We start from the raw sequence: 27,877 nt of genomic DNA, 5'->3' as shown, positions 1-27,877 counted from the left end.
TTCTTTTCCAAGAGTAAAAAGGAGTGTGCTCTTTCTCTCTGTAAAAGAAAAAGAAGAAAAAAAAGAAAAGAGGAAAGAAAGAAAAAGAGAAAAAAAGAAACATCACAGTTATGCCGTGGGGCCCATGCAAATTCGAGACGACAAAAGTGTATCCCGAGACATTAGCAATAAGAGACAATAACAACCGAGTACTCTCTTACGCTTTTCAATCGGGAAAAAATTGATTTTCCGATTTCCATTTTACACAAAGAACGATCCCTATTTTTTTGGAAGAAGGAGAAAAAAGAGAAAGAGGGATTTGACAAGAGAAGAGAAAGGAATGTTAAGAAGGAGGTGATGTCCGTTTCAAAAAAGTATTAGTCATTCTCTCGTTGATAAGACTTCGTAGAAAAGTGGTTGCGCCCGCGCTAATTTACGAAAGAAAGAGAGAGGGAGAGAAACAGAGCTATTTTGTTGTATCAATGTTAGTCTCACTCCGTAATGCATTCAACAAGAAACATCGTCAACGTCACCGTACTCGTTGTTGTCGTCATCGTCATCGTCGTTGTAGTCGTCGTCGTTGTCGTCTATCGTTGTATTCGTAGCGTTGGTTGGAACTCAATCGGAGGGTATTGATTTTTTGGTACAATACGGCAACAACGAGGTGGAGCCATCGCAGCTCCAGTGCGCGTACCGCCATATTTGTTTCCCCCAGGCCAGAGTATCGTGACTGCGGAAAGTGAATTTTCCAAAGGGGCCTTCTTCGTCGTTTCCACGAAAAGGAGTCATCTACGTGAGTATATTGTTTTATCACATTATTAACACATATCACGTTGAACGTTCATCGTTTTTTCTATATTACTATATTTTTGAATGTGTCATAACGTTGAGGAAAGATTAGAAAGATTGGTTTGATTCGCGATACAATATCGCAAAGATTATTAGACGGCAGCTGACGCTTGACTTTCGAACAACAGGACAGTGTCTGATTCGTTATAAACAATGTAAAAAGTTTGTTTGATAGGTGATTCCCATTTATCCCTTTTTCCTTTTCTTTTTTTTTTCCTTTCTTTCTTATTTTTTTGTTCTTCCTCTTCTTTTTCTACTTATTGACAAAATAATTACGCGAACATTATTTCCGGAGTGTACGTAAACACATTGTGAGTGATAAAGACAAAAAAGGAAAATACGTTTTTGACTAAATGTTTGCTTATCGCTATGATTTCCCATGTTAATTGTGCGATTTTCTGCATCGATTCGGCCAGTCCTTTTCATGTCCATACAAATCCAAGACCGTCGAGTGGAATGTATTTTAAATTAATAATTTAAAAAATTCCTTTGAGAAATCTGCATTGACGCGATATAGTTTCTGAGAATGAAATATGGGAAAAAAGGAAAACAAAAAGAAAAAAGAAGAAAAAGTAGTGGATCGTCGCTCGATCGATCGTACGACTTCGAGTCTATTTTTAACGAAGCACGTGGAGCACCAAAACGTCACGGAATCATTCGCGTGCTTTTTACGATTCATGTTAAAAAAGAAAAATATGAGGACTAATGCGAGGACGAGGACGAGGATGAGGACGAGGACGATGGCGACAACGAGAACGTGAGAATGTCGATTGAGAATCTTTGACTTGTGACCGGCTTCCCGCGAAGATCGTCGATTAAGATAAGCTTACTTCGTTTACCTCGTGTTGAGTTGACTTTCGTTATATAAACTTCTCGGTATTAACGAGTTAATTACTAGATATAGTTTACTCGATAAAGAATAGACATATGTACGTATGTGTGTACATACGTTCGCTCGTTTAATACTTATTGATATCAGCTTCGAATAGCAAACAGTAGATGCCGCCTGACGATAGTCAGCCAAGTAGTACATGTTGAAATATAGTTATCCGAGAGACAAACTATATCGTGTTTATTATATACATGTGTGTGTATATGTATTAATCAAAAGAAAATATAAATATTTTAACATCTCTACGAGTATACGAATGTTTAGACAATCTTTGTCATACCATCTCTATTCATGCATTTATTAATTTTTATAATATTTAAAAAACAAGGATGCAATTCGGACACACACATTTTCTTATTAATGAAAAAGATTTGCCGTGGAATAATTTTTCATTTTTATGAGTTTAAGAACATACTTGTGGACATAAAAAAAAGTTCTTTCTCTCTTTCTCTTTCTCTCTCTCTCTCTTTCTCTTTCTCTCTCTCTCTCTCTCTCTCTCACTTTCTCTTTCTTTTTTTCTTTATCTCTTTCTTTTGGTCATGCATTTTCAACGAATTTCAAACGAGGTCGCTCGGAATAGAAACATTCGCGTAGGTAAGTACGAACTCACCTTCCATTCTCTCTCTCTCTCTCTTTCTCTCTTTCTCTCTCACCTGCGAATCGATCACCTGATTCTAAATTATTCAGCGTAAAGACCTTTATGGAATAAGTATATCTGCCGCTGTATTTACGATTTCTTCCTGGACCGTTGCAAAAATGTCATAGAAAAGGAGAAAAAAAGACGAGAATTACAAACAGAAAAAAACGAAAAACTTTCTCTACGAACCTTGATCAATCTTTTCTTTTTTTCTTATCGAACAACCTTTTACGATTTTATTTATAACATCGCAATAAATAACTTTGATTAAAAAATTTTTCAAAATTTTACGATCGAGAGAAGAACGAAACGTTCAATGAGAGTTCTTTTCAACGAGTAGTATTAAGAAAAAGAATGCAAATAGATGTAAACGAATGCAAAAAACTGCACGTACTATAATTATAAACGTTAGCGGAGACACGCGGTACACATCGAAGAGAGAAAAAGAAAGAGATAAAGAGAAATAGAGAGAGATAGAGAAAGAAAGAGAGGAGAGAGAGAGAGAGAGAGAAAGAGATAGATAGAGAGAGAGGAAGAGAGAGAGAGAGAGAGAGAGAGAGAGAAAGAGATAGATAGAGAGAGAGGAAAAGAGAGAGAGAGAGAAAGAGATAGAGAGAGAGGAAGAGAGAGAGAGAGAATTAAATAAAGCAAAGGCGCCACACTGTCTGAGCCTGCCGCTCGATAAACTAGATTACGTGCTAACGCGCCGAGCTTTTTATTTTTTTACCCTTTTTCTTCCTTCTGTCTCTCTCACTCTCTCTCTCTTTCTCTCTCTTTATACCGTGCCCGTCTCATATTATGTCAGCCACCGTTGAGAACGACATCGCTAAAGAAACTGTGTCGCAACTTTGCTGCACATACAGAAAAGGAGATTCGAAGAAAGAAAGCAAAAAAATAAAAAAGTCAACCAAAGTTTCTATCATAAGTAATGAAAGATTTACGGCGAACAAAGTTACAACAATAAGCGATAACTTAATCTGGATTAAATCGATTGAACTCTTTCGAAGGATTTTATTTTTAGAGGAAAAAGAAAAAAGAAAATAAAATAAAAAAAAGAGACAGAAAAAAGAAAGAAAAATAGGAAATGTTGGCCAAAACGATTCGAATATCCTCGAAATTATCGAAGGATTCTCGTTAAAATTAGCGCCATCTTTGAACGTATTCCTGCATATGCCGTGGCCTCGACAGGACACGTCACTTATCATAGTAAAAGAAAAAGAGAGATGCAGAAACAGAGAGAGAGAGAGATAGAGAGAGAGCAGTGACGTCAACTGCGGTAACTGAGAAAACGCCGATGCAGGTCGACGAAACGCATGCGCGACCCTACGATCGATTCTTTCGTTTTCCAGCGCGCACGTCACGCAAACCAGCCGAAAACGGAGACATAAGCGCGCGGGTGGACTCTTCCTAAAGGGAGGAACGATATTGTGTCGGGCAAAAAGTAACGAGAAATGATAGAAGAGAGACGTTGAGGTGAAAAGAAAAGAGTTTACCTCGATGATTTAGCCGATCGCTGAACAGAAAGAAATATTTCGAATTGTTCGAGAAGATCCTTCGAAAGAAAATAGAAAATAATAGAAAAGAAAAAAAAGAAAGAAAACAAACTTACCGAAGATTCGAAAGGATTCAAGAAAGAAATAAGAAGAAATAAAGAAGAAACGTCGTTGGGTGTTGCTCGATTATAAAATTTTTAATCGACGGTATTAGAATGTAGAACTCAAGGATCGTTTGAGATTAGCATGTAAGCCATCGAAGTAGATTGGGGACTGAAGGATCATCGAAATATCGTTGAAATTCAGGAGAAAGCCGGCACGATGCCGAAGCAAGTGCCGGTGGAGAACTTAGTGATACCACCGCAGGACGGTAGGATCTGCGGTACTATCTGTATATGTCAGATGACTGCGGTTTTATCGTCGGTCGCATTGGTCTATCTAACTGTGGCGATATACATGCCAAGTACGCGAGCATTTCAATCGGGTATCAGCGAGGTCCCGGCAATGTGTACGACGATTCGAGCCGTCAATGCTGACAACTGCGAGTGGGGAAGCTGCGGCGAGTGGTGTCTATCGAAAACATCCGGTCCTTGCGTACAAATCCATGTAAATCTTCGACGAAACGGTTCGACGATACTTCTCGCCAATTGTACGAACACAACGAACAAGACTTGTTACGGTATAGATCAGGAAAACGCGAAAAAGTCCAAGTGTATAGCAGATGAGTGTCGAAATCTCACCGGTACGTTTAATTGTTCAGCAGGGACGTGTATAAATATAACCGACGCGTTCGAGTGTATGTTTCATGATACCGATCCGCCGTTAAAGTGTTCCGGTAGACGTGGCAAAATAACTTGTATCGATATAGATGGTCTTTTTAATTGCAATCGCGGTACTTGCGAACGTATAAGAACGCCTTATAATTGCGACCGACGTTGCGTCGACATACCAACTAGAAATAAGAACATGATACTTCTTAGTGGGGACAAGGTTTATCTCAGTCAATGTGAAAGAGCTATAGATGTGGAGACCAATCGAGAAATATGGCACGAGGATCGAGGCGACGTTATGATGGCCTCGTGTTATGGTATATTTAATTCAACCCTTGGCGTTGAGGCTGTCGATTGTATTAACGGATCTGTATTAGAAAAGGATCTTCTTACTGATCTAACCAATTTCACTTATCTCTCCTATTTAAATATATTTGCGACAAAACCCTTGGACGAGACAAGAATGGTGGCTCCACCCGAACAAGATCTCATAATAGCTAACGAAAGTCGTTTGCTTATCAATCTCGAAGGATGTGTTAACACTCTTCGTGATGAGTGTAAAGATTTCCTTCACGAATATGGAAAAGATGGTTCCGATCACAACGCTAGAGCTAGATTTCCTTGTTATTATGCAGATGGTAATACTGGTATCGTCGTGTCACGTTTTAATCTCGACACGACTTATAAAGAATTCTTGATCGCTTTTATACTACCGAGCATACTCTTCATCGTCAGCTGTCTCACGCTGATCTTTTGTCAGCGCACGGTGGTGGTAGGAGACGACGCGAGGATGAGATTCAAAGGTTCACCAGGTGCTCTAGCGTCGATAGAGAAGAGCGCCTCGGGCAACGTAGGGGATGCTGGCGGAGGAGATTCCGTTATGGCGCTCTGAGATCCGTCACGTAAGGTTTTTTTTTCGCGCACACAACGTATATGTTACCGTTTTATATTCTAGAGAATGACTAGGTATTCTATATATATATATATATATATATATATAGAGAGAGAGAGAGGGAGAGAGAGAAAGAGAGAGAGAGAGAAAACAATTTAGATAATATTTTAGTTAGCTCGTAAATTTAAATATTTTTTTTATTTATTCTATCTTAAAATTATTAATATAAGAAATACCTAGATATTATGTGTATAGAACTGAGTACCTATGCATGATATTTATTAGAATAATATTATCTCTACCTAAAAGTAATAATAGTTAATTTTATGTAATACCTAGTTGTTCTATATAACACAACGTTGTTCTAATGGTAACATGTACATCGATATCCTCGCGTGTCCTCGACATCGATTCTTACCTGCCAGGATGATCTAGATTACTTGTAAAAGCTAATTTATTTTATCGATTAGATAGAAGATAGAATAGAATGTGTTTTCCTTTTTCCTCTCTCTTCTTTTTCTTTTTTCTATTTTCTTTTTCTTTTCTTTTCTTTTTTTTTCCTTTTTTTTAAACATTTCAAATTATTTGTTCGCAGGCATTCCCCTCCTGGAGGAGAGTCCGGCTCGTCAGTCGATATTCTCCCTGCGCGGGCACTATTGAAGTGTGGGGAGGGGGGGAACGCGTGGTTCAAATTCTCATCTCGAAAATACTTTTATGAAAATTTCCAAGAAAATAAATAAAAAGGAGAGGGAGCTAATTGAAGTCCGGTATCTTCTTTACGCACTGCCCGCAGCACATTTTTACGCATTCTACAAGCGCATTTCTTATCGCGCATACTGCATGCGACGAAAAAGAGAGAAAGAGTGAAAAAAGAGAAAGAGAGAGAGAGAGAGAGAGAGAGAGAGAGAAAGATATTAAAAAGAGAAAAGGAAAATAAAAAATAAAAGAAAGAAAAAATAGGCTTCTTGTTGGCTCCGCCTCTCTTTTTTTTATGTATCGACGAGTTATACAACTCGTTCGGGAGATCATTCAAAGAAATATGATAGATAAGCTTTTTATCGTGAAATAAAATCTTACAAAAAAAAAATAAAAAGTAAAAAAGGCAAGAAGAGGATAAAGGTAAAGGAAAAAAAAGAAAGAAAAAGAAAATTCGGCGTATTCGTATATAGCTCTTAAGAGTCCCCCTTCTTCTTGATTGATTGATCGATTGATTGATTGATTCGCCGCGACGAGATTATGTATACGTAGATAGAAGAAAACAGAGTTCACATTTTTAAGATCCGAGCGATTTTTATCGTAAATTTATTACAACAAATGCACCAAACGCTCGTGCACGCTTCAAAGATTAAACAAAGGAATAAATAAATAAATGAATGAATGAATAAATAAATAAATAAATAAATAAAAAAGAAAAAGTTTAGTATCAGCCACGTCGACGAACGTCTGGCTTTAGGAATAAAAGGGAAGAGCAGACAAAAATTAAAAAAAGAAAAAAAAAGAAAAAAAAGAAAGAAAGAAAAAAGAGAAATAAAAGAAATTTGACGAATATCTTTCCGTGTCGTAAAAAAAAATTTGCTGGCCTATCCGATATTACTCCGCCGCCTTGTTTGCTTCCTGAGAAAAATAATAAGTGATTAAAAGAAAAAAAGAAAAAAAGAGAAAAAAGAAAAGCAAAGAAGAAAAAAATATCGAATTGCGATGTTCATAGTACGAAATCTATCGATCGATCCTTTCTCCTTGATTACATCGCTTTGAGACTTCGCCTGGGATAAAAGAAATACTTTTTTTAAATTAATTCGACGGCAAAATTCGAAGATTCGAATTTCCAACGACGAGAGTCGTTGTGACTCCGTCGATTGCAGATAGTAAAACTCGTCCGAATCGACATAAGCGGGGTCCTTTTGACCCTGAAGAGATACCAATCATTGATTCCGACGAGTCAACAGTTATCATGGGTGCCCAGGAAGAGGACACCAAATCTAATAAATCGAGTGCCATAGGCGGTGTCATACCGATGGCAAAGGTTGCTACATTGGTCGAGAAGGCTAAATTTTACACGTCTCTCTGTTTGGGCACCACCGCTATTCTCGCGGTCTTTGCTTTTCTATTCTTGATACCGTTCGTCGTCGAGCCAGCGATCTCGACGATTCTTGCGGATTTTTCACCACACGCGGTCGCCTGCATCACTACGGAACACGTTTATGCGGAAGGCTTGAAGAATTGTTCATGGGCGAGTTGTAGAGAAGGTAAAACTTTATCATTCATATTTTTCTCTTCTTTTGATAATTCGATAGAATTCAATAGAATTACCAAAAGATTTCTTTCATGTCTTTTTTTGGATTTATTGTTTGTCTGTTTACTGGTATTGTAATCATTATTAAAAAAAAAATGTCCAAATGAAGGTAGTTCTGACGTAAAATTATAATTATACTTTGTCTGTTTGATTATAAAGGTTGCACGAGTGCAGCATTACGATGCCATCAGATCAAAGTGAATTACACGAGGTTACCTTTCAACCAATTTATAAAAAAACCAATTGGTTCCGTACCGTGGGACGTGGGCGATACGAAATTTTTTGTTAACACGGAAGGTTGCGGCTATCCACCGAGAGTTAATTGTTCCGATTTTGCAAAAAAATATGGTTATCGTAACATAGGAAAAATATTTCCATGTTATTACAGTAGAACGCATCCAGAAACGGTAGTGGCAAGGTGAGTTTCATCGATCTTAATTATCGATGAACAATGTCCTAACAAGTATAATTTTGTTGTTTTCTTTTTAATGCTTAATATTATTTCGACCAAAAAAAAAAAGAAAAAATAAACAAATAATCGAAAACAGAAAAGTATCATTCTTACCGAATTTACATTGAAAGGTATTCTTGGGATGAAAATTTGAAACATCTCGTACTGGCGTTGGTCGTACCAATTGTCTTATTCGCTGTCTCCCTTGGTGTATTGTGCTATTGGTATTGTCCACCCGTTAGGAAGACCTGTGGAGGACCTGGTCGAAATCTCATTGAAAAGTACGACCGAAAGGAAGAGTAAGTAACGTGTATGTATGCAGTGCCTAGTGTGGCTAGAAGAAAGTTTGATATTCATTAAATTGCTTCGATTCAATTAATTTTATACAGGGTATATAACTGATTCCATATTAAAAAAAAAAAAATAATATATATAAAAAAAAATTATTTTTACAAATCATGAGAATCAAAGTGGGTCACTCAGTATCATATATATAACAAAAATTTATTAAATCGCTTCGATTCGATCTATTTTTACAGGGTATCTTATTGTTTTTATTTTTTTTTAATTCGTGATATAACAATATCACGAAAACAAAAAAATTATTTTCAAAAATCATGAAAATTAGAGTGGGTCACTCAGTATCATGTATATATATATGTGTATATGTATATATGCATACATGTGTGTGTGTATGTGTGAAGTAAGCTCGAATTAATTTTGTACACGATTATAAATATAAACATGACGCATTGCGTTTTGACATTTTCAGCATTCTCGGAGAGGACGAGTTCGAAGAGGACGAAGAGGAGTACTGACTGCTACCACGGGCTCACCCCCCGGCACGGGAGTGACGCCAAACATATTATTGAAGCGACTCCAACGTACTTTATGTTTGAAAATTTAAGCGAAATATTTCGGATACTCGTCGATTAAAACGTTCGATATCCAAATAATGATTTTGAAGAAAAAAAAAGAAAAGAAAAAACGATCAGAGAGACATCATCGCATTCGGTCGTTGCTTCCCATTCATCGCCAATTTCGATATATTCGACTTTCGCGTCTTTTTCAACTACTATTCCGCTTTATTACGATTAATATAGTAAGCATGTATGAAAGTTTAGCGATAATACGAATTTTTTCTGTTTCTCTTTTTCTTCCTCTCTTTCTCTCTCTCTCTCTCTCTCTCTCTCTCTCTGTCTTTCTCTCTTTCTCCTCTATCTCTTTCTTTCTTTCATTTTTTCTAATTGTCATTTTAAACGAAGCTTCGAATAAAACAGTTACTACGTAACGATATTAAATGAAAGTTTAAACGTTTTTCAGAGAGAAAAACAAAGAAAAAGAAAAAAAGATAATTTTATTCCTTCTAGGCCTCGTACCATCAATCCTATTTGCACATAGACAAAGGATAGTACGATAATACTTTGCACCCTTTCTTCTTTAAATTTCCGCGTATTCTTCGCAATATTTGAATCATAATAAAAGAGAGAAGAAAGAAGTACGAACAGAACTTTTCGTGTCGCAATTTTACGAAGGCAATAATTCGACTCCGATCTCTAACAACGGAGACGTTAACGGAGTATGAATATTAAATTTTACGAGGTAAAGTAAGTCGAGAGTCGAGTTTGAAGAACGCCTAGATCGTCTACCAGTATTCTAAAACACGATTCGAAAGTGTTCGTCGTGATCAAGCCGCGCCTTCCCACGTATACACACGTGATATGTTTATCATAAAGAGTAATAAAAAGAATAAAAATAAATAAATAAATAAATAAGATGATATCGAAAAGAATGGTATAAAAGAGTAAGCTTTCCGAAAAAAGAAAAAAAATGTAAAGATATAAAGAGGCGAAGTTACCAAAGCGGTACGCTTTTAAGCAGCATACATTTTTACTAGAATAAGCAGTTTGTGATACAAAAAAAAAAAGAAAAAAAGATAGAAAAAGCAACAAAAAAATAAAAATAAGAAATACGGAGTAAAAGAATCAGAAAAGAGCAAATCGTATCTTAAGTAACGTTTAAGCTGCCCCTTTCGATGTTAAGTCGTTTCTAAAGACAAAGGGACAGGGAAATCGATGCCGCAAGTGCCAGAGCTTTCTTTTACTTGATTCTCTCGGAAAGCTTTTTTTCATGCGAGATCGTATTTCCCAGGAATAGTTTCGATTCGTTTAATTCGTCGTATGTAATAAATTACACAAAAAATGTGTGTGTATGTGTGTGTGTATGTATGTGTATCATATTCGTCTCGTGTGGTCGTTCGACGATAGTTCAAATTATTGAAATTAAATAAATCACGGAAAAAGATATAAATGTTATGGAGAAATATTTAACAAGATTATCGATGAAAGAAAATTTTAAAAGATTCTATATATATATATATATATGTATATATATATGTATAAATATATGATTGTTGAAATTTAGATTATCATCGATCGTATTCCGATATAAACAAAAATAACAATTAAAAAGAAGAAAGAAGGATAGCAGGCGAACGACGACACGTTCGATTCTAGGACTTCTTATCGCACCAAAAAATTTTAGACTAAGTCTAACTCGTTAAGCGAAATCTGTGAATATTATCTTATTAATTAGTTGTTAAACGATCGATCATAAGTATTGTTACAAATTTTATATTCTGGCGCGCATGCTCACGCAGTGCTAGTCGTTAAGGGGTGAATAGGAAAATAAATACATTTAAGCACACGTGTGTACGTGTACGGGTGCATGTGTATGTGTGTTTCTGTCTGTATGAGCAAACGAATATGAATTGTTAAGTTAAACGTTTTTGATGGGTGGTCGAGCGATTTGCATTTCTGTAAACTACGAAACGAGTTTGACGCGAGTTTTTATATTATTCTAGCAATAATTTTCGCGATTAATGAAAAATTGAATTATTCGTTTTTATTGTGAAGAAGAAAGAAAAAAAAGAAAAGCAAAAGAATCTCGTAAATCATAGTCATTATTAACGATATAGCATAGATTATATATTTTTGGGAAACTTATCAATGATCTGTGCATGATTCGTCGATTTATTTGAATAATTCCATAGAACGTTTCGAAGTTTATGGAAAGGATTTCGCATACCTCGTACATCTAAAATGGTTGTGAATTCTTTATTATGCCTAACTTGAGGTAGGTGTCAACGTAACAGAAAGAAGAATTAGATTCTCTCTCTCTCTCTCTTTCTTTTTGACTAGTACCAAAGAGTTACGGCACTCATTCCCCTCTCGAAGCTTGCTACTAATCGATTTCTATTCATTGCATATTATAAACGTGGAAAAGGATTTGATAAACGATAGAAAAACATAATTGTTTTATTTTATGAGCCTCCTTCGTCAATTTTCTTTTTTTTTCCTTTTCCACGATTAATTTAATATACCTAACAAATATCATCGAAGATAAAGCATTTTAACGACGAAGTATCGAGATTTAAAAAATTCTTTTGAAAAGGTCCGTTCTTAAATCATATCAATGTGTTGCCGTAAGAATGTTTGTATTTTAGTGCCAATTGTTCGATTCATCAGATCGATAAGTCCATACGTACGTACCTTGTTAGGCCGTAGTTGTTTATGATTAAAAAACGGCGAGTGATAAAAAAAAGAAAGATCAATCCGATGAAAAAACAACGATACATAACGTTTTCTCGAGTTTAATATTAGGAAAATATTGCATAAGTTATTTTGAGACAATGGTAATAGAGTTATTCAATTATTTCTGCAAGGTTTAGAATCCATAGGGCAAGATTTACATAAATGCTATAGTAAGTTGGAGAACGGCGGTGCATGCGAAATTCATTTCTACAAATAGTTATGTAACTAATGTAAAGCTTTTACTTTCTCTTTCCTCTTTATCATACACTCAATGATATCTATCTATCTATCTATTTCTATCCTTATATTTTCTTCTTATTTAATAGATAATAATAATGCGCCTTTGCACTTATTATAAACTTTTAACTCCGATATCGATCCTTTCTAACTCCTTCCGTCGCTTTACCTCTCCTACGATTATTTCCTCCATCGTCTCTCTCTTTCTCTTTCTCCCTCTCTCCCTCTCTCTCTCTCTCTCTCTGTAAATAATTTTAATGAAAATTACCACGAATACTCTTGAAATAAACGCTTCCCTTTTCGCTATTCGACTATTTTCAACGATCTACTGAAAGAGATTCTTTCGCAGCTTCGTTATCTACGAATGATTAAATCTGGATATATATTGTAAATAGCATATTGTATAAATAATAAAATATATGCCCTGCGACACTAAAGGACTATTGTAAATAAGAACAAGAATTGTATGATTCCGTTTAATAAAAATACATAGGGAAAAATGTTTTTCTTTAAAAGAAAACTATTATATAAGATAATATATATGTATTTTACACGTGCCTCGTTATTCTTCTATTTTTTACACACACACACATTCATCTAAACACTTGTATTTTTATAGAAAACGACCTGTTGGATATAGTGCTACTTTGTTTATACTATTCGGCACAAGGATTATCTGTTGAACTTAATTCAATATATAGAAATGAGTCATCGTTCATAAATTTCATAGAAAAATTTTTCTCTTTATACCTCATAGAGTTAGGTAATTCGAATAATCCATTTATTTTTATATTGAAAAGATCGTTTTCATTAAACGCTATTGAATTTCCTTTATCTGATGATGAAAGCTTAATACATTTTAATAGATCGGATGATGTGAAACCGGAGAAATATTCTTTCATAATCTCGGCAGGTCTTATCGATTATTGAGATAACAGCGTTATTATATTATCAATTATTAATTCGTTTAATTATTTTGTTATTTTTGCGTAATCATCGTTTCGAAAGATACGCAAAGAAAAAATATATCCTTTCTTATATTTTGTATCTTTTGAAAAATCAAGTTCGAAAATAAAAATAAAAAGAAAATAAAAAAGAAAAAAGAAAAAAGAAATTAGAAGAAAAAATTTTGGAAAAGAATAAAACCAATCGAATGCTCAATCAGATTGAAAATATATTTGAAAAGCTCGATTGTATCTGTCAATTTTTTATACAAAAAGGAAACACATTCAACTTGGATAAGATTTTACGTATAGCATTCTAATTTTTCCCAAGCGAACGTTTAAGTTTTAAGCCGTATTATGGGGGAACATTTATGTCGCTGGCTACCCACATAAAGAGTTGCCACGGCGCAAACTCAGTATGTGAAGAGCTTGCACGGTATACGTCGGCCTGCAGACCTTGTTTTCAAACAGTCGTCGAGGTTGAACGGGTGCCTCGCGTACGTTCGAGCTTCTTGATCGACGCGATCTCTTTTTCTTCGATGGATCATCATTTTTTAAAAACAATTGCGAAATTTGTGAAGGATGGATGGGAATGAAAAGAAAATCTTGAAGATCCCTTCGAGGAATCTCGTTCGACGTGTTGTTAAACAATTTAATGTCAAAAATTGAGACCTTTCGAAAGAAAATTATTAATCAAGTGCCGGAAAAATTTCAAAATCGAAAGTAAAAAAAGTAAAAAGTCGTTTCGGCGATTTCATTTCTCGCGTACAAACTTGTGAATTTCTTTTTTCTTTCCCTTTTTCTTTTTTATATATAATCAAGAAACAACTGTCATCTATAGAAGTTAATTCGTAGATCATACGATCTTATAATATCAACGAACGATATCGGTTACGTTGACGTTTCAAAAGTGAAACGTTTCAAGATCGATCTTTCGATCATATTTTCGGCATCGTTCTTCATGTTTATTCGAAACCTTTTAATTAGGACGTTAATTACGACGGTTAATAAAAGTCACGAGGGTATATCACGAAAAATGATAAGATCGCGGACTCCGTAAAATTGACGATTTCCGAGACGTATTCACGAATGAAATTATCACTAAGACTAATCTCCATTTTATTATGTGACTTTCGATCTTCGTCTCGTTGACGAAACACGAATATTAAAAATTAAGGTAATAAGATTCTATTTAAAGAAACAAAAATTTTTTAAATCGTAACGACGAACGAAAAAAGAAATAAAAAACAAAAGAAAAGAAAGAAAAGAACAAATAGTAAAAAGAATTTCGCGAAGCTCGTGAATTTTTATTGCATAAAGCGAATCGTCATCAAACATGCGATATTAAGTCGAGGAAGAAGGTCTAGTGTATCCTCGCCGTCTGCGATAGTGCGAAAGGTTGATCGCTCGATCCAAGGTTATCTATGACATTCGAAGACTATACGAACGTGCAACGAGGCCAACTTATGAGTATTCGCTTGAACGATATTCATCTAGATGTATACGTAATTATCGTTCTCACGATCTAAACGAGGTAAAACGACATTTTGCCATTTCTAAGGAAAGAAAAATATCGAACTTCGTAGAATTCGATCGTTCGAAAGTGTCTCTCGATTTATACCGGACAAACATTGTGACTTTCCTTTCGATCGATAAAAGGCCATCCTCGCAAAATTGCAGTACTTTATCTCTCTCTCCCTTTCTCTCTCTCTCTCTCCTTCTCTCTCTCTCTCTCTCTCTCTCTCTTACTCTCTCTTATGCGATAATGGGATTACGAGTACTTAATTGTACGTCATCCGGTGGAGTGCATCTGTTTATATCGACGCCTTGTTTAATGAAGTTAACACGTGGTAATTGCCTTAAGAGTATCGCTATGATACAGTAATAGGAAAGACGAAAAGAAAAAAAAGACAATAAAAAGAGGAAAAAAGAACATAGAAGAAGAGTAATGCGAACGTTGAAAGTTTCACAAATTTTGTTAGGGTCCTTGATTTTTATCGGATCTTAGAATTGGCCGGGTAGTTTTCTTTTAACGATTATTCAGAATTTCCACGAAAATACCCACGACAGATGGATAACGTTCGTTGATTCTACGAACATGACGTATAAAAGTTAGAACATGTAGTGGATGAAAGAAGTAGTAAGGGAATACAAAAAATATATAAGGGAGAGAGAGAGAAATAGTGAGAGAGAGAGAGAGAGAGAGAGAGAGAGAGAGAAGGAAGATAATATAACGTTAAAAGGTTTCCGGTTCTTCGTAAAATTTTCATGTCGTAACAAAATAGTTTTCAATCGATGTCGGAGAAAGTTTTTATTCGCATTCGTACTTGCATTCATTCTTCTTAATATTCGTTCTTTCTCTAACATCGTGAATCGATAAGAGAGAAAGAGAGAGAGATTATTCTTCGAAGGATTACCGTAATCCACTTTTAACAAATATTCGTTTCACGGATTTTAATTTTTCTTTAAAATACAATCCAGAGGCATCTTAAGATTGTCAGTGTAAATTACAAAAGTATTTAACTCACTATGGGACGGAAACACAAGCGTCGTTTAATACCGGAACAGGATCGCAGGATATGCGGCAGTATCTGCTTTTGCCAATTCACCATTGTCATCAGTTGCGTGGCTTTAGTTTACCTCAGCGTTGCGATTTATATGCCGTCGCACAGGTAAACATCTATAATCTAATCTCATTTTATAATGTAAATATATTAGATCGACAATGACAATTAGAATAAGGAATATTTGAAAATTATATTCGATTATAATACGCATCATCTAATAAGCATATAGGATAAACGATGTAAGATATAAAAAAGAAAAAAAAGAAAAAATAAGAAACATCGTTTAAAATTCTTAATTAAAAGATAACTTTTAAAACGCGAATAATCAAATTTCGAGAGAAAAAGGAAGCTTTTAAATTTATCATTAATTAAAGAATTATTCTTTTTATTCTTTAAACTATTTAATATAATGGTCAACGAAAAGAATTTAATGGCAAACAGACAAATAGACGGACAAGAAGATAGAAAGAATTCTAATGAGACTCGCTAAATTATTTGCAGAGCTTTTCATGCAGGAATAGATCCCGATCCGGTAATGTGCCAAACAGTTAATGCCACTCTAGTAAATAACTGTATATGGGCGAGTTGCGGTGAATGGTGTTTGACGAAAACTACCGGCTTTTGTCCCCAAATTCACGCAACGGTCAGACAGAATGGCACGGACGTCATCTTTGAAAATTGCACCAAGTTCAATAGCATCTCTTGTCCTCAAGTAAGCGAATGAAACGAAAACAAGGAAAGAAAAAAAAAGAAAAGAAGAAAAAGAGCCAAATGTTTTCTTTTTCTTTCCTTAATAATTTACGTTTATTCTTTATCAATAAATTTTCGTGTTAATAGAATTAAAAAAAAAAAAGAAAAAAAGAGAAAAATACTCGGATAAATATCCTGGAAACATTTTATTTTTCGTATTTCAAGAAGTAGCACGAGCCCTCGCATAAAATGGATGATCCTATCACTTTACGAGTAGCAAAATAACGATGGCAGCTCAAATACTACCAACGAAAAGTAATCGAAACCATAATAGATAAAACTTTTATAAGATAAAGAAGAGTTCTTTTTTTATCGTTTTTTTTCGGTTTTCGATGTTTTTGGCAAAAATATATATGTCATCACGGATTAAAAGGTACGATCGTGGAAGAGTTCCTGTTCGAAGGAATTTTCTGTAATCCGATATACTAAGTGCAAATGGTTATCGATTAAATACGTTTTACGTGAAGAAACTTTTAATCCGGGAAAGAAAATCACGAGAACGCTTTACGTTTCATTTGAATTGGCACACACATATACATATATAAACAGATACAATAATCCTTTATCATCTACGAAAAATCATTTACATTATCTAATATATCATGAAAATGTAACTAAATCCGATACTTCCTTTTTTTGAATCAATGATAATTTATTGTATATTTTCCATATTATTTCGATTTCTATCCATATATTTAAATGAACAAACAAAAGAGAGAGAGAGAAAGAGAGAACAAAATTTTTCTATTTTCGTAATTAAGTATCCAGTATTTTCTTTTCCTTTCTTTTTTAAATAAAATTATAAAAAATACGACCATGAGAACGTGGAAAGATACGCGTAGCTAACAAAGAAAACAAGTAATATTATACTAATCCTATATAGTCAAATTTTATAATAGGCAGGTACATCGGAGTGATGAATTCACTTTGAAAACCTTTGTGTCAGAGGCTAATCAAAGGAATATTATAGTTCGTGTTTTTTTTTTTTTTTTTTTTTTTTTTTTTAGAAAAAAGAATAATAATTTACTTGATATCCTCTTCCTCGTCGATCGTTGTTGCATATAGATATATAATTCATCTTTCTCTTTTTTTACTAAAAATCGATGATTAGTATCTTTCTGTAGAAAGAGCAAGAATAAATGTTTTTTTAACAAAGAATTCGTTGATAGAACGAATGAGCATGAAAGAAAAAGAAAAGAAAAAAAAGAAAAGGAAGAAGAAGAAAAAGAAAAAAAAACAGATCAATGTTCGAGATTGATTTTCGTAAAGAATACAAAAGCGTATTTTGAAGTTAATTGAAATGCTTTAAGATTAAACAAAATTATTTTTATCGATATTTTATTTTATTATTTTTCTTTTTAATTCACCGATCTCCATTTTTTCAATTAATCAATTCATGGCATTATCATTCTCAATGATCGTAATAAAACCATTTATTTTCGAGAGATGGGTTAATAAAGATTTCGGTGGATAACATACAAGGTATTCAAAAATAACCAGAATTTTCGGCCATTCTTTTTCTTTCGCTTGTCTGTTTATCTATGTATATATGTATATACATAGAAATTGGACAACGGAGGGTGTGCACTTTCACACGAACATTTAAGAAAAAATACTATTCGCAAATACATGATACGCACTATAAACATGACAAGTAGTTCATATATATTCCATTTAGAAAAATGGGATTAGATCTTTTTACTAAAAATCGATAATTAGTTTTTATTAGCTTTATCTGTTCTCGCATTTGTCCTCTATTTCTTTCTCTCTCTATTTCCCTCTCTCTCTCTCCCTCTTTCTCTCTGTCTCTTTCTCTCTCTCTTTCTCTTTCTCTTTTTTTATGGTCGAACGATCTCAACGAATCGATTGAAACGAATCTAATCTATCTTCTTTATTTGCCCGTTTTCCAGGTGAACATGGGAAATCTGAAGAAATACAATTGCAATAATGGCAGTGAATGTAGCACACTCTCGGGTGTGTTCAATTGCAGTTTAGGACATTGCTCGAATATGAGCGAATTGATGCTTTGTCATCATAAGGCGGACGGTATCATGGTCGACAGTGAGAAAGATAATATGAAACTTAATGGCTTCTTCAGTTGCCAGAATTCGAGATGTACGAAAATCAAGAGGCCTTTCTCGTGCGATCGATACTGCCCTAAGATAATCACGAACGATATCAACGTCTTTCTCATGCAAGACGATAACGTCATCACGGCTAAGTGTTCTCATGGCTTAGCACTGAATAAAGCTAATGGAAATTTGCCTGGTACGAGACTAACAGATCCGGTGAAGATTTGGGATGAAGAAAGTGGTAGCATCGTTGCAAGTTGTCTAATGGTTAGCAAAAAAGGAAACATCATTAGGTATGAATACGAATATCTCTAAATCCAAACAAAATGTCAATTTCAATCGTAAATTATCGTTTCATAATATTTACGACTTATCGTTCTTGTCATCGATTATACTACGCGATATTCGAATCAATTACTCGGGGAAAATGAATTTTAGTTTCAATGTAGCGTAGAAAAATTTCTTTAAATTTATCATCAACGATGATGGATAGCTCAACCGGAGATTCGAATTATTGATTGCTACTTGTTTTCCCACGAAAATGATGCATCATTTGCAACGAATAGCATGAAATAAATTCAAGAACGTGTACTCAACGTGTATCGTTTAGAAACAACGATAGAATGTAAGAGAGGGGAAACATTTATTAAAAAAATCATCGTTGCTATTAAGACAGAGTCCCTCGATGTCAATAGTATAATGTCTTACGCAGGAGTAAATAAATGATAAAAATCCAAGAAAGTGCTATTTTATAAGATGATCTCGAGATCATTAATACAAGGAACGTATTTCCTGTTTCCCAAATAAGTTCTCTTTTAATTGCATTTCATTCGATATTATCATTCGGAAGTATATTGCACATCGTAGTGAGTCATAGATCCTTTTCTTACTAGATAAAAAAGTATTAAGGGTATTTCCATAGCAACCATTGATCCCTGCGGACTATACTCGATTCTCTAATATTTCCTTCATTTTTCTGTGTAGGACGACGCGTAAAATTTTTATGGATGTCGTTTCGACATACCGATTTGTTCAATTCAACTCTAAGAAAAAACACGAAGTTATCCTTTACTCAGGTTTCCATAAATACCCAACATATTAACTTTCTATCATTCCACCCCTTTTTCTTAGTTATTTTTTAAAATCATGTAATAATTTAAAATCAATGTAATTAAAAATTATAATATGTATAAAAGTTATATTATACACATTCATCATATGATTAATATGTTTTAGAACGGAAGATTGCGTTAACGGCACGTCTTTGAATAAAATCACGATTCCCGAACACTATGTCAATTTTACAAGTTTTCTCAATATTTACGAGGAAAGTCTTCAGTATCCCGTCGATTCAGAAAATGCTTACATACCCGCCCAACGATCGCTTACAATTTACAACAATTCGCGTTTGTACATCAACCTGGAGGGTTGCGTCAACACTCTTAAGGGTGAGTGTCGTGATTTCCTTAAAAGTCACGGACGAGATGGCGACAATCAAACGGCTCAAAGTAGATATCCCTGTTATTACAAAAAGGTGAGTTTGCTTGCTCTTAAGAAATATCTTTCCTACTATCTCTTTCCTTTGGTACTACTATCTCTTTCATCTTCCCCTGGAGAGACATCGAATCCCTCTTGCGAATCCTTGTTTATTTCCGTAGTTTGTGATTCTATCACAGAGAAAAAGAAACTAGTATTTACAATAAAAAAATATCTACTATTTCGAGGATGAAATAATTTTTACGATAATGTTCTGTGAAACATGAAAAAGAAAAAAAGAAATAAATAACCCAATATCATTTTTTTCCATTCTCGATGTAATCGTGAGGATTTTTTAACACGGTGACTACGAACTATATTTAATCCATTGCTCTTAGATTTATTTCGTCTTACTTATTAGACATTTAAAAGATTCGTTATTTATTTTCTTATAAGAAAAAATGAAAAAGATTATCACAGAGAATTACGATTTATTTTTTATTTACGAAAAAAGAAAAGAAAATATGAAAAATGTTTGATACCGACAAATAAGTATAATTTGTAAATTTTTAAGCAAAATTGGTTTTCAATACAATTAATGTGCTAATATACTATTTTACTGTCTTCTTGATGCAATACACACAAACATGTGTATATACGTGTATGTGTGTATATATATACATCGGATTCGATAAGGATAAACGCCTTTTGCTCGGATTTAATATGTACTCGTAATAACAGAATACGAAGTGGTTTAAATGCAATCGAATACGCTTTGAAGCGTTGCACGATGAATGTGGAACAATTGTGGGATGAATTAAAAATAACGATCCATTTTCCCTGCGTATTGAACCACGAAATTTTTCAATCATACACAGTATGCATCTTAATATTATAATCAAACATAAATTTATCGTTTATATACATTTTCTTTATCAATATCGATTATTTTTTATTCGTTATTGTATCGCAAATAATAGTAATAAAGAGAGATAAAGATAAAAGGAGAAAAATACAGAGAGAGAGAGAGAGAGAGAGAATATAATTAACTTACATACGTACGACATGACATTCATTACATTATGGCAAAATGCAATTACTTTAATTGCAAAGTGAACTTGCTAGTTTTTAATTTTTATCTATATTCGAGCAGGACAAAGCAAACTAAGATAAAGTTAGTTTGCAATCACGTAATTGCAAAAGAAAAAAATCATTTATGTTCATTCTCGATCGTTTTTAAGAAAGAAAGAAAAAAAAAGAAAAAGAAATAAAGTAAAAGTAACTTAACATTGCATTTTGCAGAACGACTCGTTCTTTGTTGTGGCACGTTTCGATCTGAACAAGACAAAAACCGAGTTGCTTATCGCTATCATCGTACCGTCGGGACTTTTCGTTATCAGCTTGATAACCTTGATTGTGATAACTCGCTCAGTGCAAGTTGGCGATGACGCTAAGATGCGATGTAGATATTGCACAGAGAAGAATGAGGACGAGGGCGAGGACGAAGGATTGGTTGAAGGTACACCTACTACTCCTCAAGATCATACCAATGAGAATGAGATCAGAAGTATGTCGCTCTAGCAGTTTACACCGCTCGGCATGAGCAATTCCTTGAAATACGAAAGATTGCCATTGATCGACACGGACGAAGCCGAAGATTCTTTCTAAAAGGAAAACTAAATCAAATAGAAAAGAATCGACAAAACATCGAAATACGTTTATAGACGCAAGGAAAATAAAAGCAAGGAAATGAAAGAAAAAGCTAAGATTACAAATCTTATTACACACATCGTCTTCCTGACGCGATAATTCGAATGAAATTGAATGGAAGAGGAACGGAAAGAAAAGAAAAGAAAAGAAAAGAAAAAAAAAAGAAAGGTAAAAAAGATATTAAATACATACACAAATATACCCATATAGGGGCCAAATTATAATATATGTATTTAACTGTATATTTATATACTGTGCATTTATTATGAGAAATATTTATAATAATTAGATCACTGTTGCCTTCGATGTATCGTGACCATTGCGTGTCAAACTTAAACCGATCCGACATTTTCTAAAATATCTGTATGAAATCCGTACTACTCTGTCGTTCCTATCGATTATTATCGATATAAAAAAAGGAAAGATTAATATAAAAGAGTTAAATTTACATGATCGGCTTTCGGTAACAAGCTTTCGTGTATGTACAAAAGTAGTTTTAGGAGAAGACCTATGTATATATAAATATATACATACATATATATATATATATAAATATATACATACATATATATATATATATATATATATATATATATATATATAATATATTGTTACGAAATAAGGGATGTTCTACGAAAATTTTTTTTAACGCTCTAGCGTTAACGTAAAAGATAAGTATCGTCTTTTTGAAACGAGTTCTTATTTTTTGAGAACTTTCTTTAGAATAAGAGTATTTTACTTAATCTGTGTATAATGTATAACTTTGTATGTCAGTTCAACAGCTACAACTGCCTTTAATTTTCTTTAAAAGAAGAATAAAAACTAAAACAAAAATTTAAAAAAAAAAAGAAAAAAATAAAAACAATAAATAAAAAGAAACAAAGAAATCTTTAAGATGATCGAAAAATTGAACGAAAATAATATAATTTGTTCACAAACGGATATTCTTCTATACATGTATTACTTATATATTATTATTATTATCATCATCATCATCATCGTTATCATTATTATGCAGAATGTCTAAAGAATATGGAGATATATTAAGAGTTATTTCAACACATCTAAATAATAAAAAGAATGCATACAACAATATGTCATATTTGACTTCGTTTTCGAGTTACGAGCGAATTTTTTTATCACAATAATTGTTCGTTCGTTAAATTGATGAAATTCAATGAAATGAAAAAATTAAATAAATTTTTCAGCAAATCCAATCAACATCAGAACATATGAAAAGAAAGTTATTAGTAAGATATTTTGCAGTGTTGTATTCAAAAGCAAGAAAATCATTTCGTATATCTCTTGTAAAAGTAAGCAGATGGACTTCGTTAAAAATCATATTCACTATAATTCGTAAACAAAATCAAATATGTTTCTGTGAATTATTTTTATTGTTTAGATGCGTTGAAATCATCCCTAAAATATTTCCCAATATTCTGAGACATCGCGTATAATGAATGGCGAAAGTAACGAACATAAAATTTGTTATCGATTCGAAATCAAAATTATAACTGAATTATAGTTCAAAGAAAATCAACAATAAACGTTATTATTATCATAATTCAAAGCATTTCTATACGGCGAGAATTATTCGATACGCCATCGATCGATATATTGACTCTCGAAAGTCTCATTGCGTTAATTAAAAGCAAGACGTATTTGCATAGGACATTAAGAATTCGTGAGAGTAATCATATAGATATATGGCACAAGAGTATAGTGGTTTTTTACGACCGCTTAATCATCGTCTGTTTCCAGAACGAAGTATTAGTTATGTTCAATTATATGTGTATATATATATATATATATATATATATATATATGCGTGTATGATCCATAAGCCGATAATCGTTTGAAAATTATAAGAAAAGAAAATATTACATTAAATATACGATCTAATTACATGTAATATTGATTAGAAATGTATATCGGTGTCAGCTTATATTTCACATTTAACATTCTCATCATTGCAATTTTTCGACTATACGTATAAAATATTTTATGAGATTACATATATAACGAATTTCATTGAATATCTTCCGTGGTAAGCGAGTGTAAAAAAATAAAAACAAAAAAAATAATATAACGAAAGTTCTTACATGTATAAAACAAAAACATATACGTACCAAGATAAATTACCGATCTCTAAATTCACTGTTAATCTATGTGCCTTCTCTTCCGTTTAGATATTGATCGCGATAAAAATTTCGTGATCTTTTAGTTCAAGAAATATCCGAATAAAAATGTGGCCACATTATGTAACTGTCTAAAAAATGTTTCTATTAATGGAGAAACATTAAAAAATTGTATCTTTTTTGTATGATAACGATCTGTAATAAATGTATATCGTAAAAATTGTATTTTCTTTGTTACTTCTTTTATTTTCTTTGTCTCTTTCCAAAGTAAATATACTGTATCAGTCGATTTTTTTTATTTTGATTCATATGTTTTCATGTATGTATGTATACATGTGTATGTGTATGTGTATGTGTATATGTGTGTATGTGTATGCGTGATGCGTGATGCGTGATGCGTGATGCGTGATGCGTGTATGTATGTATGTATGTATATTGTGTATATGTTTGTGTGTGTGTAAGTATGTATGTATGTATGTATATTGTGTATATGTTTGTGTGTGTGTAAGTATGTATGTATGTACGTATGTATATATATATATATATATGTATATATATATTTGTTTATATGTATGTTACATATACGAGACGACCAAAGCCCAAGCGAAATTAAGTCTGTCTGTTAAAAGAAGCGAATCGATATACGTGGACTGCACGTTCCCACCCAAAAAAAACACATGCGCGGGAAGAACGCACACGCACTACTCCCGAGGCGACTCGACGAATATGGCAACAACCATGGAATAAAACCTGGAGGGACAAGTGGAAGAATAGAAATTCAATTGGAATTTCGATTGAAGATACAAAAAAAATGCAATAAAAAAACCAAAAAAAACGAGTTATAAAAAATGTTTGTTTAAATTTGTATCATTTATCTATTATTTATACTTTCTATTACTTACTATTAGAAAGTGAAAAATTATATTTTCTTGTTTATTCGAGATTGTTATTTTTTAATATTATTACTTTCCTACCTTTTTCTTTTTATTTCAAGATAAAGAGAGATAAATCGACGATATTTCTTGATAGTTTATAGTTTAGACTCAAATTACTGTTACGAGATATTACATCGACGTAAACGAAGATATAGCTTGCATCTTATGGATAAAGTAGTCTCTTTTTTTACTTTTGAATTTCGTGAGAAGCTTGGAAAACGATATTACGTGACTACTTGCGTGTCTCGATCCACTAAAAATTTACTACAATAATCTTCAAATGTAATCTATGATGCGCATGCTATAAAATAAATTTTTAAATAATTAAAAACTCATTTAGCCTATTTCTAATTGAATTAAATCAAATTGATGAATCCTTTCAATTTACCGATTTCGTGTATTCACTCAATACAACATTGATGCAGTGTGGTCAGATCGAGATTCAGTGTTGTTAAATACTCCTAATCCTTTTAACAATCTACAGAAATTAAAATATTAAGGAAAGAAAATTATCGCTTGCTATAGCTTCCTATCGTGATATTCTTAGTAACAGACTAACGATTATATTTCAATGCGTAATTACGTTGCGTGAGCAGATCGATACACCGGATTTAATTAACGATTAATTAAATTCAAAGTTAAAGTTATAATGAAATTATGTCGATGGTTTTCTCTGAATAGATATTCTTTTTTTTATTCTAGATAAATTTTTTGAAAAAATTTGAACATACGAAAAATTACGTAAAATAATTTCGTAAAAGAATTTCTGTAAAAAAGAAATTCGAAAATGTCGTTGTTTACAGAAAATATATTTTTACAATAATTATAAGAAAAAATTTTAGTCGTGTAAAAACTTGTATCGATATTTCCAACAAAACTGTCATTATTTCAATGACAAATGTTACGTCGATATTAATCTTATTGTATTATTATCGATTTAACCAGCGAAAAAATTGAAATAAATGCGTTTATATCGTCACTAGCACGCGACGTATGTGGGTCGAGGCCGAGTGTGTCCTGTCAATTGCATTTCTCCGAGAGACATGTACTTACATCGAGATATCAGGAGTCGTCGTTGCTAATCTGACAATTGCAGAGAGAGAGAAAGAAAGAAAGAGAGAGAGAGAGAGAGAGAGAGAGAGAGAGAGAGATCTAAATCACCCTGAAAGTGAATCGAATATTAGTAATGCAAATTAAATCGATTAATTGATCTTTTTTATTTTCTTCATACATACCTTCGATGAATTATTTACTATTTAATCTGATGGATTACAAAAGGCTATTTAAATTGACTTAAAAAAAATATTTAATTAATTTACTTATTTTTTTCTTTTTTGTTAATTGAATGAGATTAGATTTTATTTTGATTTATATATATATATATATATATATATATATATATATATCAAAATAAAATCTGATATATATATATATATATATATATATATATATATATATATATCAAAGAAATAAAACCTTTCATTTATTTTTGGTGAATCACGTAATAGCTTTGTCTGAGTTTTAATTAAGAGTAAATGGATAAGAAAATTTTGAAGGAAAAGTTAATCTAGATTTCGACTAAAATCATTGTAGCGTTATTAATACGAAAGTTCGGTCGTCCGTCACAAAAGAGAACTCGAACCTCGTTCTTTCTCTCTTTCTCTCTCTTTGATCAATATCGCAATACCATCGCTTTCTATTATAGATCGTGCGAACACTTATACTTTAATAGCTGCTTTGTATACATATCAACGAACTAGCCTTTCCTACGTCACCAAGAGAGAGAACGGGAGAGACAGATAGAGAGAGATAATATTCCGAGCAAAGTTCCGCCCTCTAATTAGTTGATTTCTCATACTCTACGTGGCTCCCATAAAATATTATACGCAGTGGAGCTAAGAGTCAAAAAAAATCGATTTGGCGTACCTTCTCAAAAGAAATTTTAAGTTAAATTAGCAATCCACGATATCAATTTTACTACAAAATCACGTCTCTAAATATTTCCTTTTCCCTTTTTTATTTACTTTTAACAAAAACAAATATTACATTAAATTTTGATAAAATAAATAAATTAAAAGTGGAACTGCGTGAGCACTTTCAAAGCATCGACCGAAAATGGTTAATGAATTTCTCTAAAAATGTAATCAAAATATTCTAACCATAACATTGTACACTCCGGCTTCGACTTTAACTTGTACAATGTCGAAAGATATTGTTTCTTTATAGTAAACGTTGAGGAAATAAATTTTTTATAGAGGAGATAAAAGGAAACATTCGATGTGATGGCTTTCTATAAAAACATTACGTGTTCTCTACCCGAATGATCAAGATTATATAAATATCTTCGTATTGCTGGGAAGATTAGAAAAAAAAAAGAAAAAAAAGAAATATGTATAATTAGCTTTATCTAATAGTTTGGTGGTTCATCCTCTTTCGTGACGTTCATGAAAATTCACGAGTTGGCAATTTCCCTTGTGGCTCCAAGAAAACGTGACCGTTTTACAAGAAAATCTTTGTTATGGTACTCTCTCTGTCTCTCTCTCTCTCTCTTTCTCTTTTTCTCTCTCTTCCACCTTCGATTCAGGAGCGAAGCTAGAGATGTGGTAAAACGCTTAATTTCATGGAGTAATGAGATGAAATTAATTGACGATGGGCGATGCAAAAGCAAATTGCAGAGAAAGAGAGAGAGAGAGAGAGAGTATGCGTTACGTATTATTAATTAAAGTGATTGTCGAATTGAGAGGTAATAGAGAGTACATTTGGTATTCTTTGACTTATAAAATAAATAAAAAACGACGTACCAAAATTAGTTATCAGAAATATCATTCTAAACAATTCGTAATATTTTCTCCCTTACGAGAAGTTTATTATTGATTGTTCGTTATTGTACGTAGGTTGATTTCCTAGATACTGTTCTTCAACAATCTTCGTCGAAGATGCTGTGATAATGATTTTTCTTCTATTTCTATTTTTATCTTCTTTCACATTATAAAAGAAGGAAAACGAACGTTGTATTTGAAATACACAAAAAATAAATATCATTTGAGAAAAATTTGAGTAGAAGGATCGTATCATAAGAGATACGGGTGTATTAATAAAACTTTTTCAAAATGGACGACGATGACGTAAGATCAAGAATCCTTCTTGATATCATCTTTCTCGGACTTTTCTTATTAATACGGAGCAAACAATATATGTT

At 33.0% G+C, this 27,877-nt stretch overlaps 3 protein-coding genes across 7 annotated transcripts; all 3 read left to right on the top strand.

Moving 5' to 3' along the window:
• Window positions 1–783: 783 nt before the first annotated feature.
• LOC124423677 lies at window positions 784–6,408 on the top strand. The gene is made up of 2 exons (XM_046961709.1): window positions 784–5,522; window positions 6,108–6,408. The coding sequence occupies exon 1, from the start codon at window positions 4,172–4,174 to the stop codon at window positions 5,510–5,512; it is 1,341 nt and encodes a 446-aa protein (XP_046817665.1). The 5' UTR covers window positions 784–4,171; the 3' UTR covers window positions 5,513–5,522; window positions 6,108–6,408.
• Window positions 6,409–7,431: 1,023 nt separating this feature from the next.
• Window positions 7,432–12,586, top strand: LOC124423682 (protein tipE). Of its 2 annotated transcripts, none has more exons than XM_046961722.1 (4): window positions 7,432–7,758; window positions 7,965–8,223; window positions 8,388–8,555; window positions 9,029–12,586. In XM_046961722.1, exons 1-4 carry the CDS (start codon window positions 7,464–7,466, stop codon window positions 9,072–9,074), a joined length of 768 nt encoding a protein of 255 aa, XP_046817678.1. In that variant the 5' UTR covers window positions 7,432–7,463; the 3' UTR covers window positions 9,075–12,586. The 2 variants fall into 2 exon arrangements, with proteins under 2 accessions (XP_046817678.1, XP_046817679.1); XM_046961723.1 differs by having other exon boundaries at window positions 8,388–8,566.
• Window positions 12,587–13,458: 872 nt separating this feature from the next.
• On the top strand, window positions 13,459–23,968 carry LOC124423676. Of its 4 annotated transcripts, none has more exons than XM_046961708.1 (6): window positions 13,459–13,527; window positions 15,512–15,702; window positions 16,099–16,309; window positions 18,258–18,712; window positions 19,656–19,953; window positions 21,198–23,968. In XM_046961708.1, the coding sequence occupies exons 2-6, from the start codon at window positions 15,560–15,562 to the stop codon at window positions 21,474–21,476; spliced, it is 1,386 nt and encodes a 461-aa protein (XP_046817664.1). In that variant the 5' UTR covers window positions 13,459–13,527; window positions 15,512–15,559; the 3' UTR covers window positions 21,477–23,968. The 4 variants fall into 4 exon arrangements, with proteins under 4 accessions (XP_046817664.1, XP_046817663.1, XP_046817661.1 ...); XM_046961707.1 differs by having other exon boundaries at window positions 13,465–14,207; XM_046961705.1 differs by having other exon boundaries at window positions 13,465–14,564.
• The last annotated feature ends 3,909 nt before the right edge of the window (window positions 23,969–27,877 follow it).

Source organism: Vespa crabro, chromosome 4, assembly GCF_910589235.1.
Source record: "Vespa crabro chromosome 4, iyVesCrab1.2, whole genome shotgun sequence".
Lineage (NCBI taxonomy): Eukaryota > Metazoa > Arthropoda > Insecta > Hymenoptera > Vespidae > Vespa > Vespa crabro.
This window is presented reverse-complemented; position numbering and strand designations above follow the sequence as displayed.

What these genes read in the sequence shown, in the direction of transcription:
- LOC124423682 (XM_046961722.1), top strand. Translation starts at nt 7,464, where the DNA reads ATGGGTGCCCAGGAAGAGGACACCAAATCTAATAAATCGAGTGCCATA. An exon ending in ATGGGCGAGTTGTAGAGAAG is followed by an intron (nt 7,759 to 7,964) that starts GTAAAACTTTAT and finishes TTGATTATAAAG; the next exon opens with GTTGCACGAGTGCAGCATTA. An exon ending in AAGTACGACCGAAAGGAAGA is followed by an intron (nt 8,556 to 9,028) that starts GTAAGTAACGTG and finishes TGACATTTTCAG; the next exon opens with CATTCTCGGAGAGGACGAGT.
- LOC124423677 (XM_046961709.1), top strand. Translation starts at nt 4,172, where the DNA reads ATGCCGAAGCAAGTGCCGGTGGAGAACTTAGTGATACCACCGCAGGAC.
- LOC124423676 (XM_046961708.1), top strand. Translation starts at nt 15,560, where the DNA reads ATGGGACGGAAACACAAGCGTCGTTTAATACCGGAACAGGATCGCAGG. An exon ending in ATTTATATGCCGTCGCACAG is followed by an intron (nt 15,703 to 16,098) that starts GTAAACATCTAT and finishes AATTATTTGCAG; the next exon opens with AGCTTTTCATGCAGGAATAG. An exon ending in AAAAAAGGAAACATCATTAG is followed by an intron (nt 18,713 to 19,655) that starts GTATGAATACGA and finishes AATATGTTTTAG; the next exon opens with AACGGAAGATTGCGTTAACG.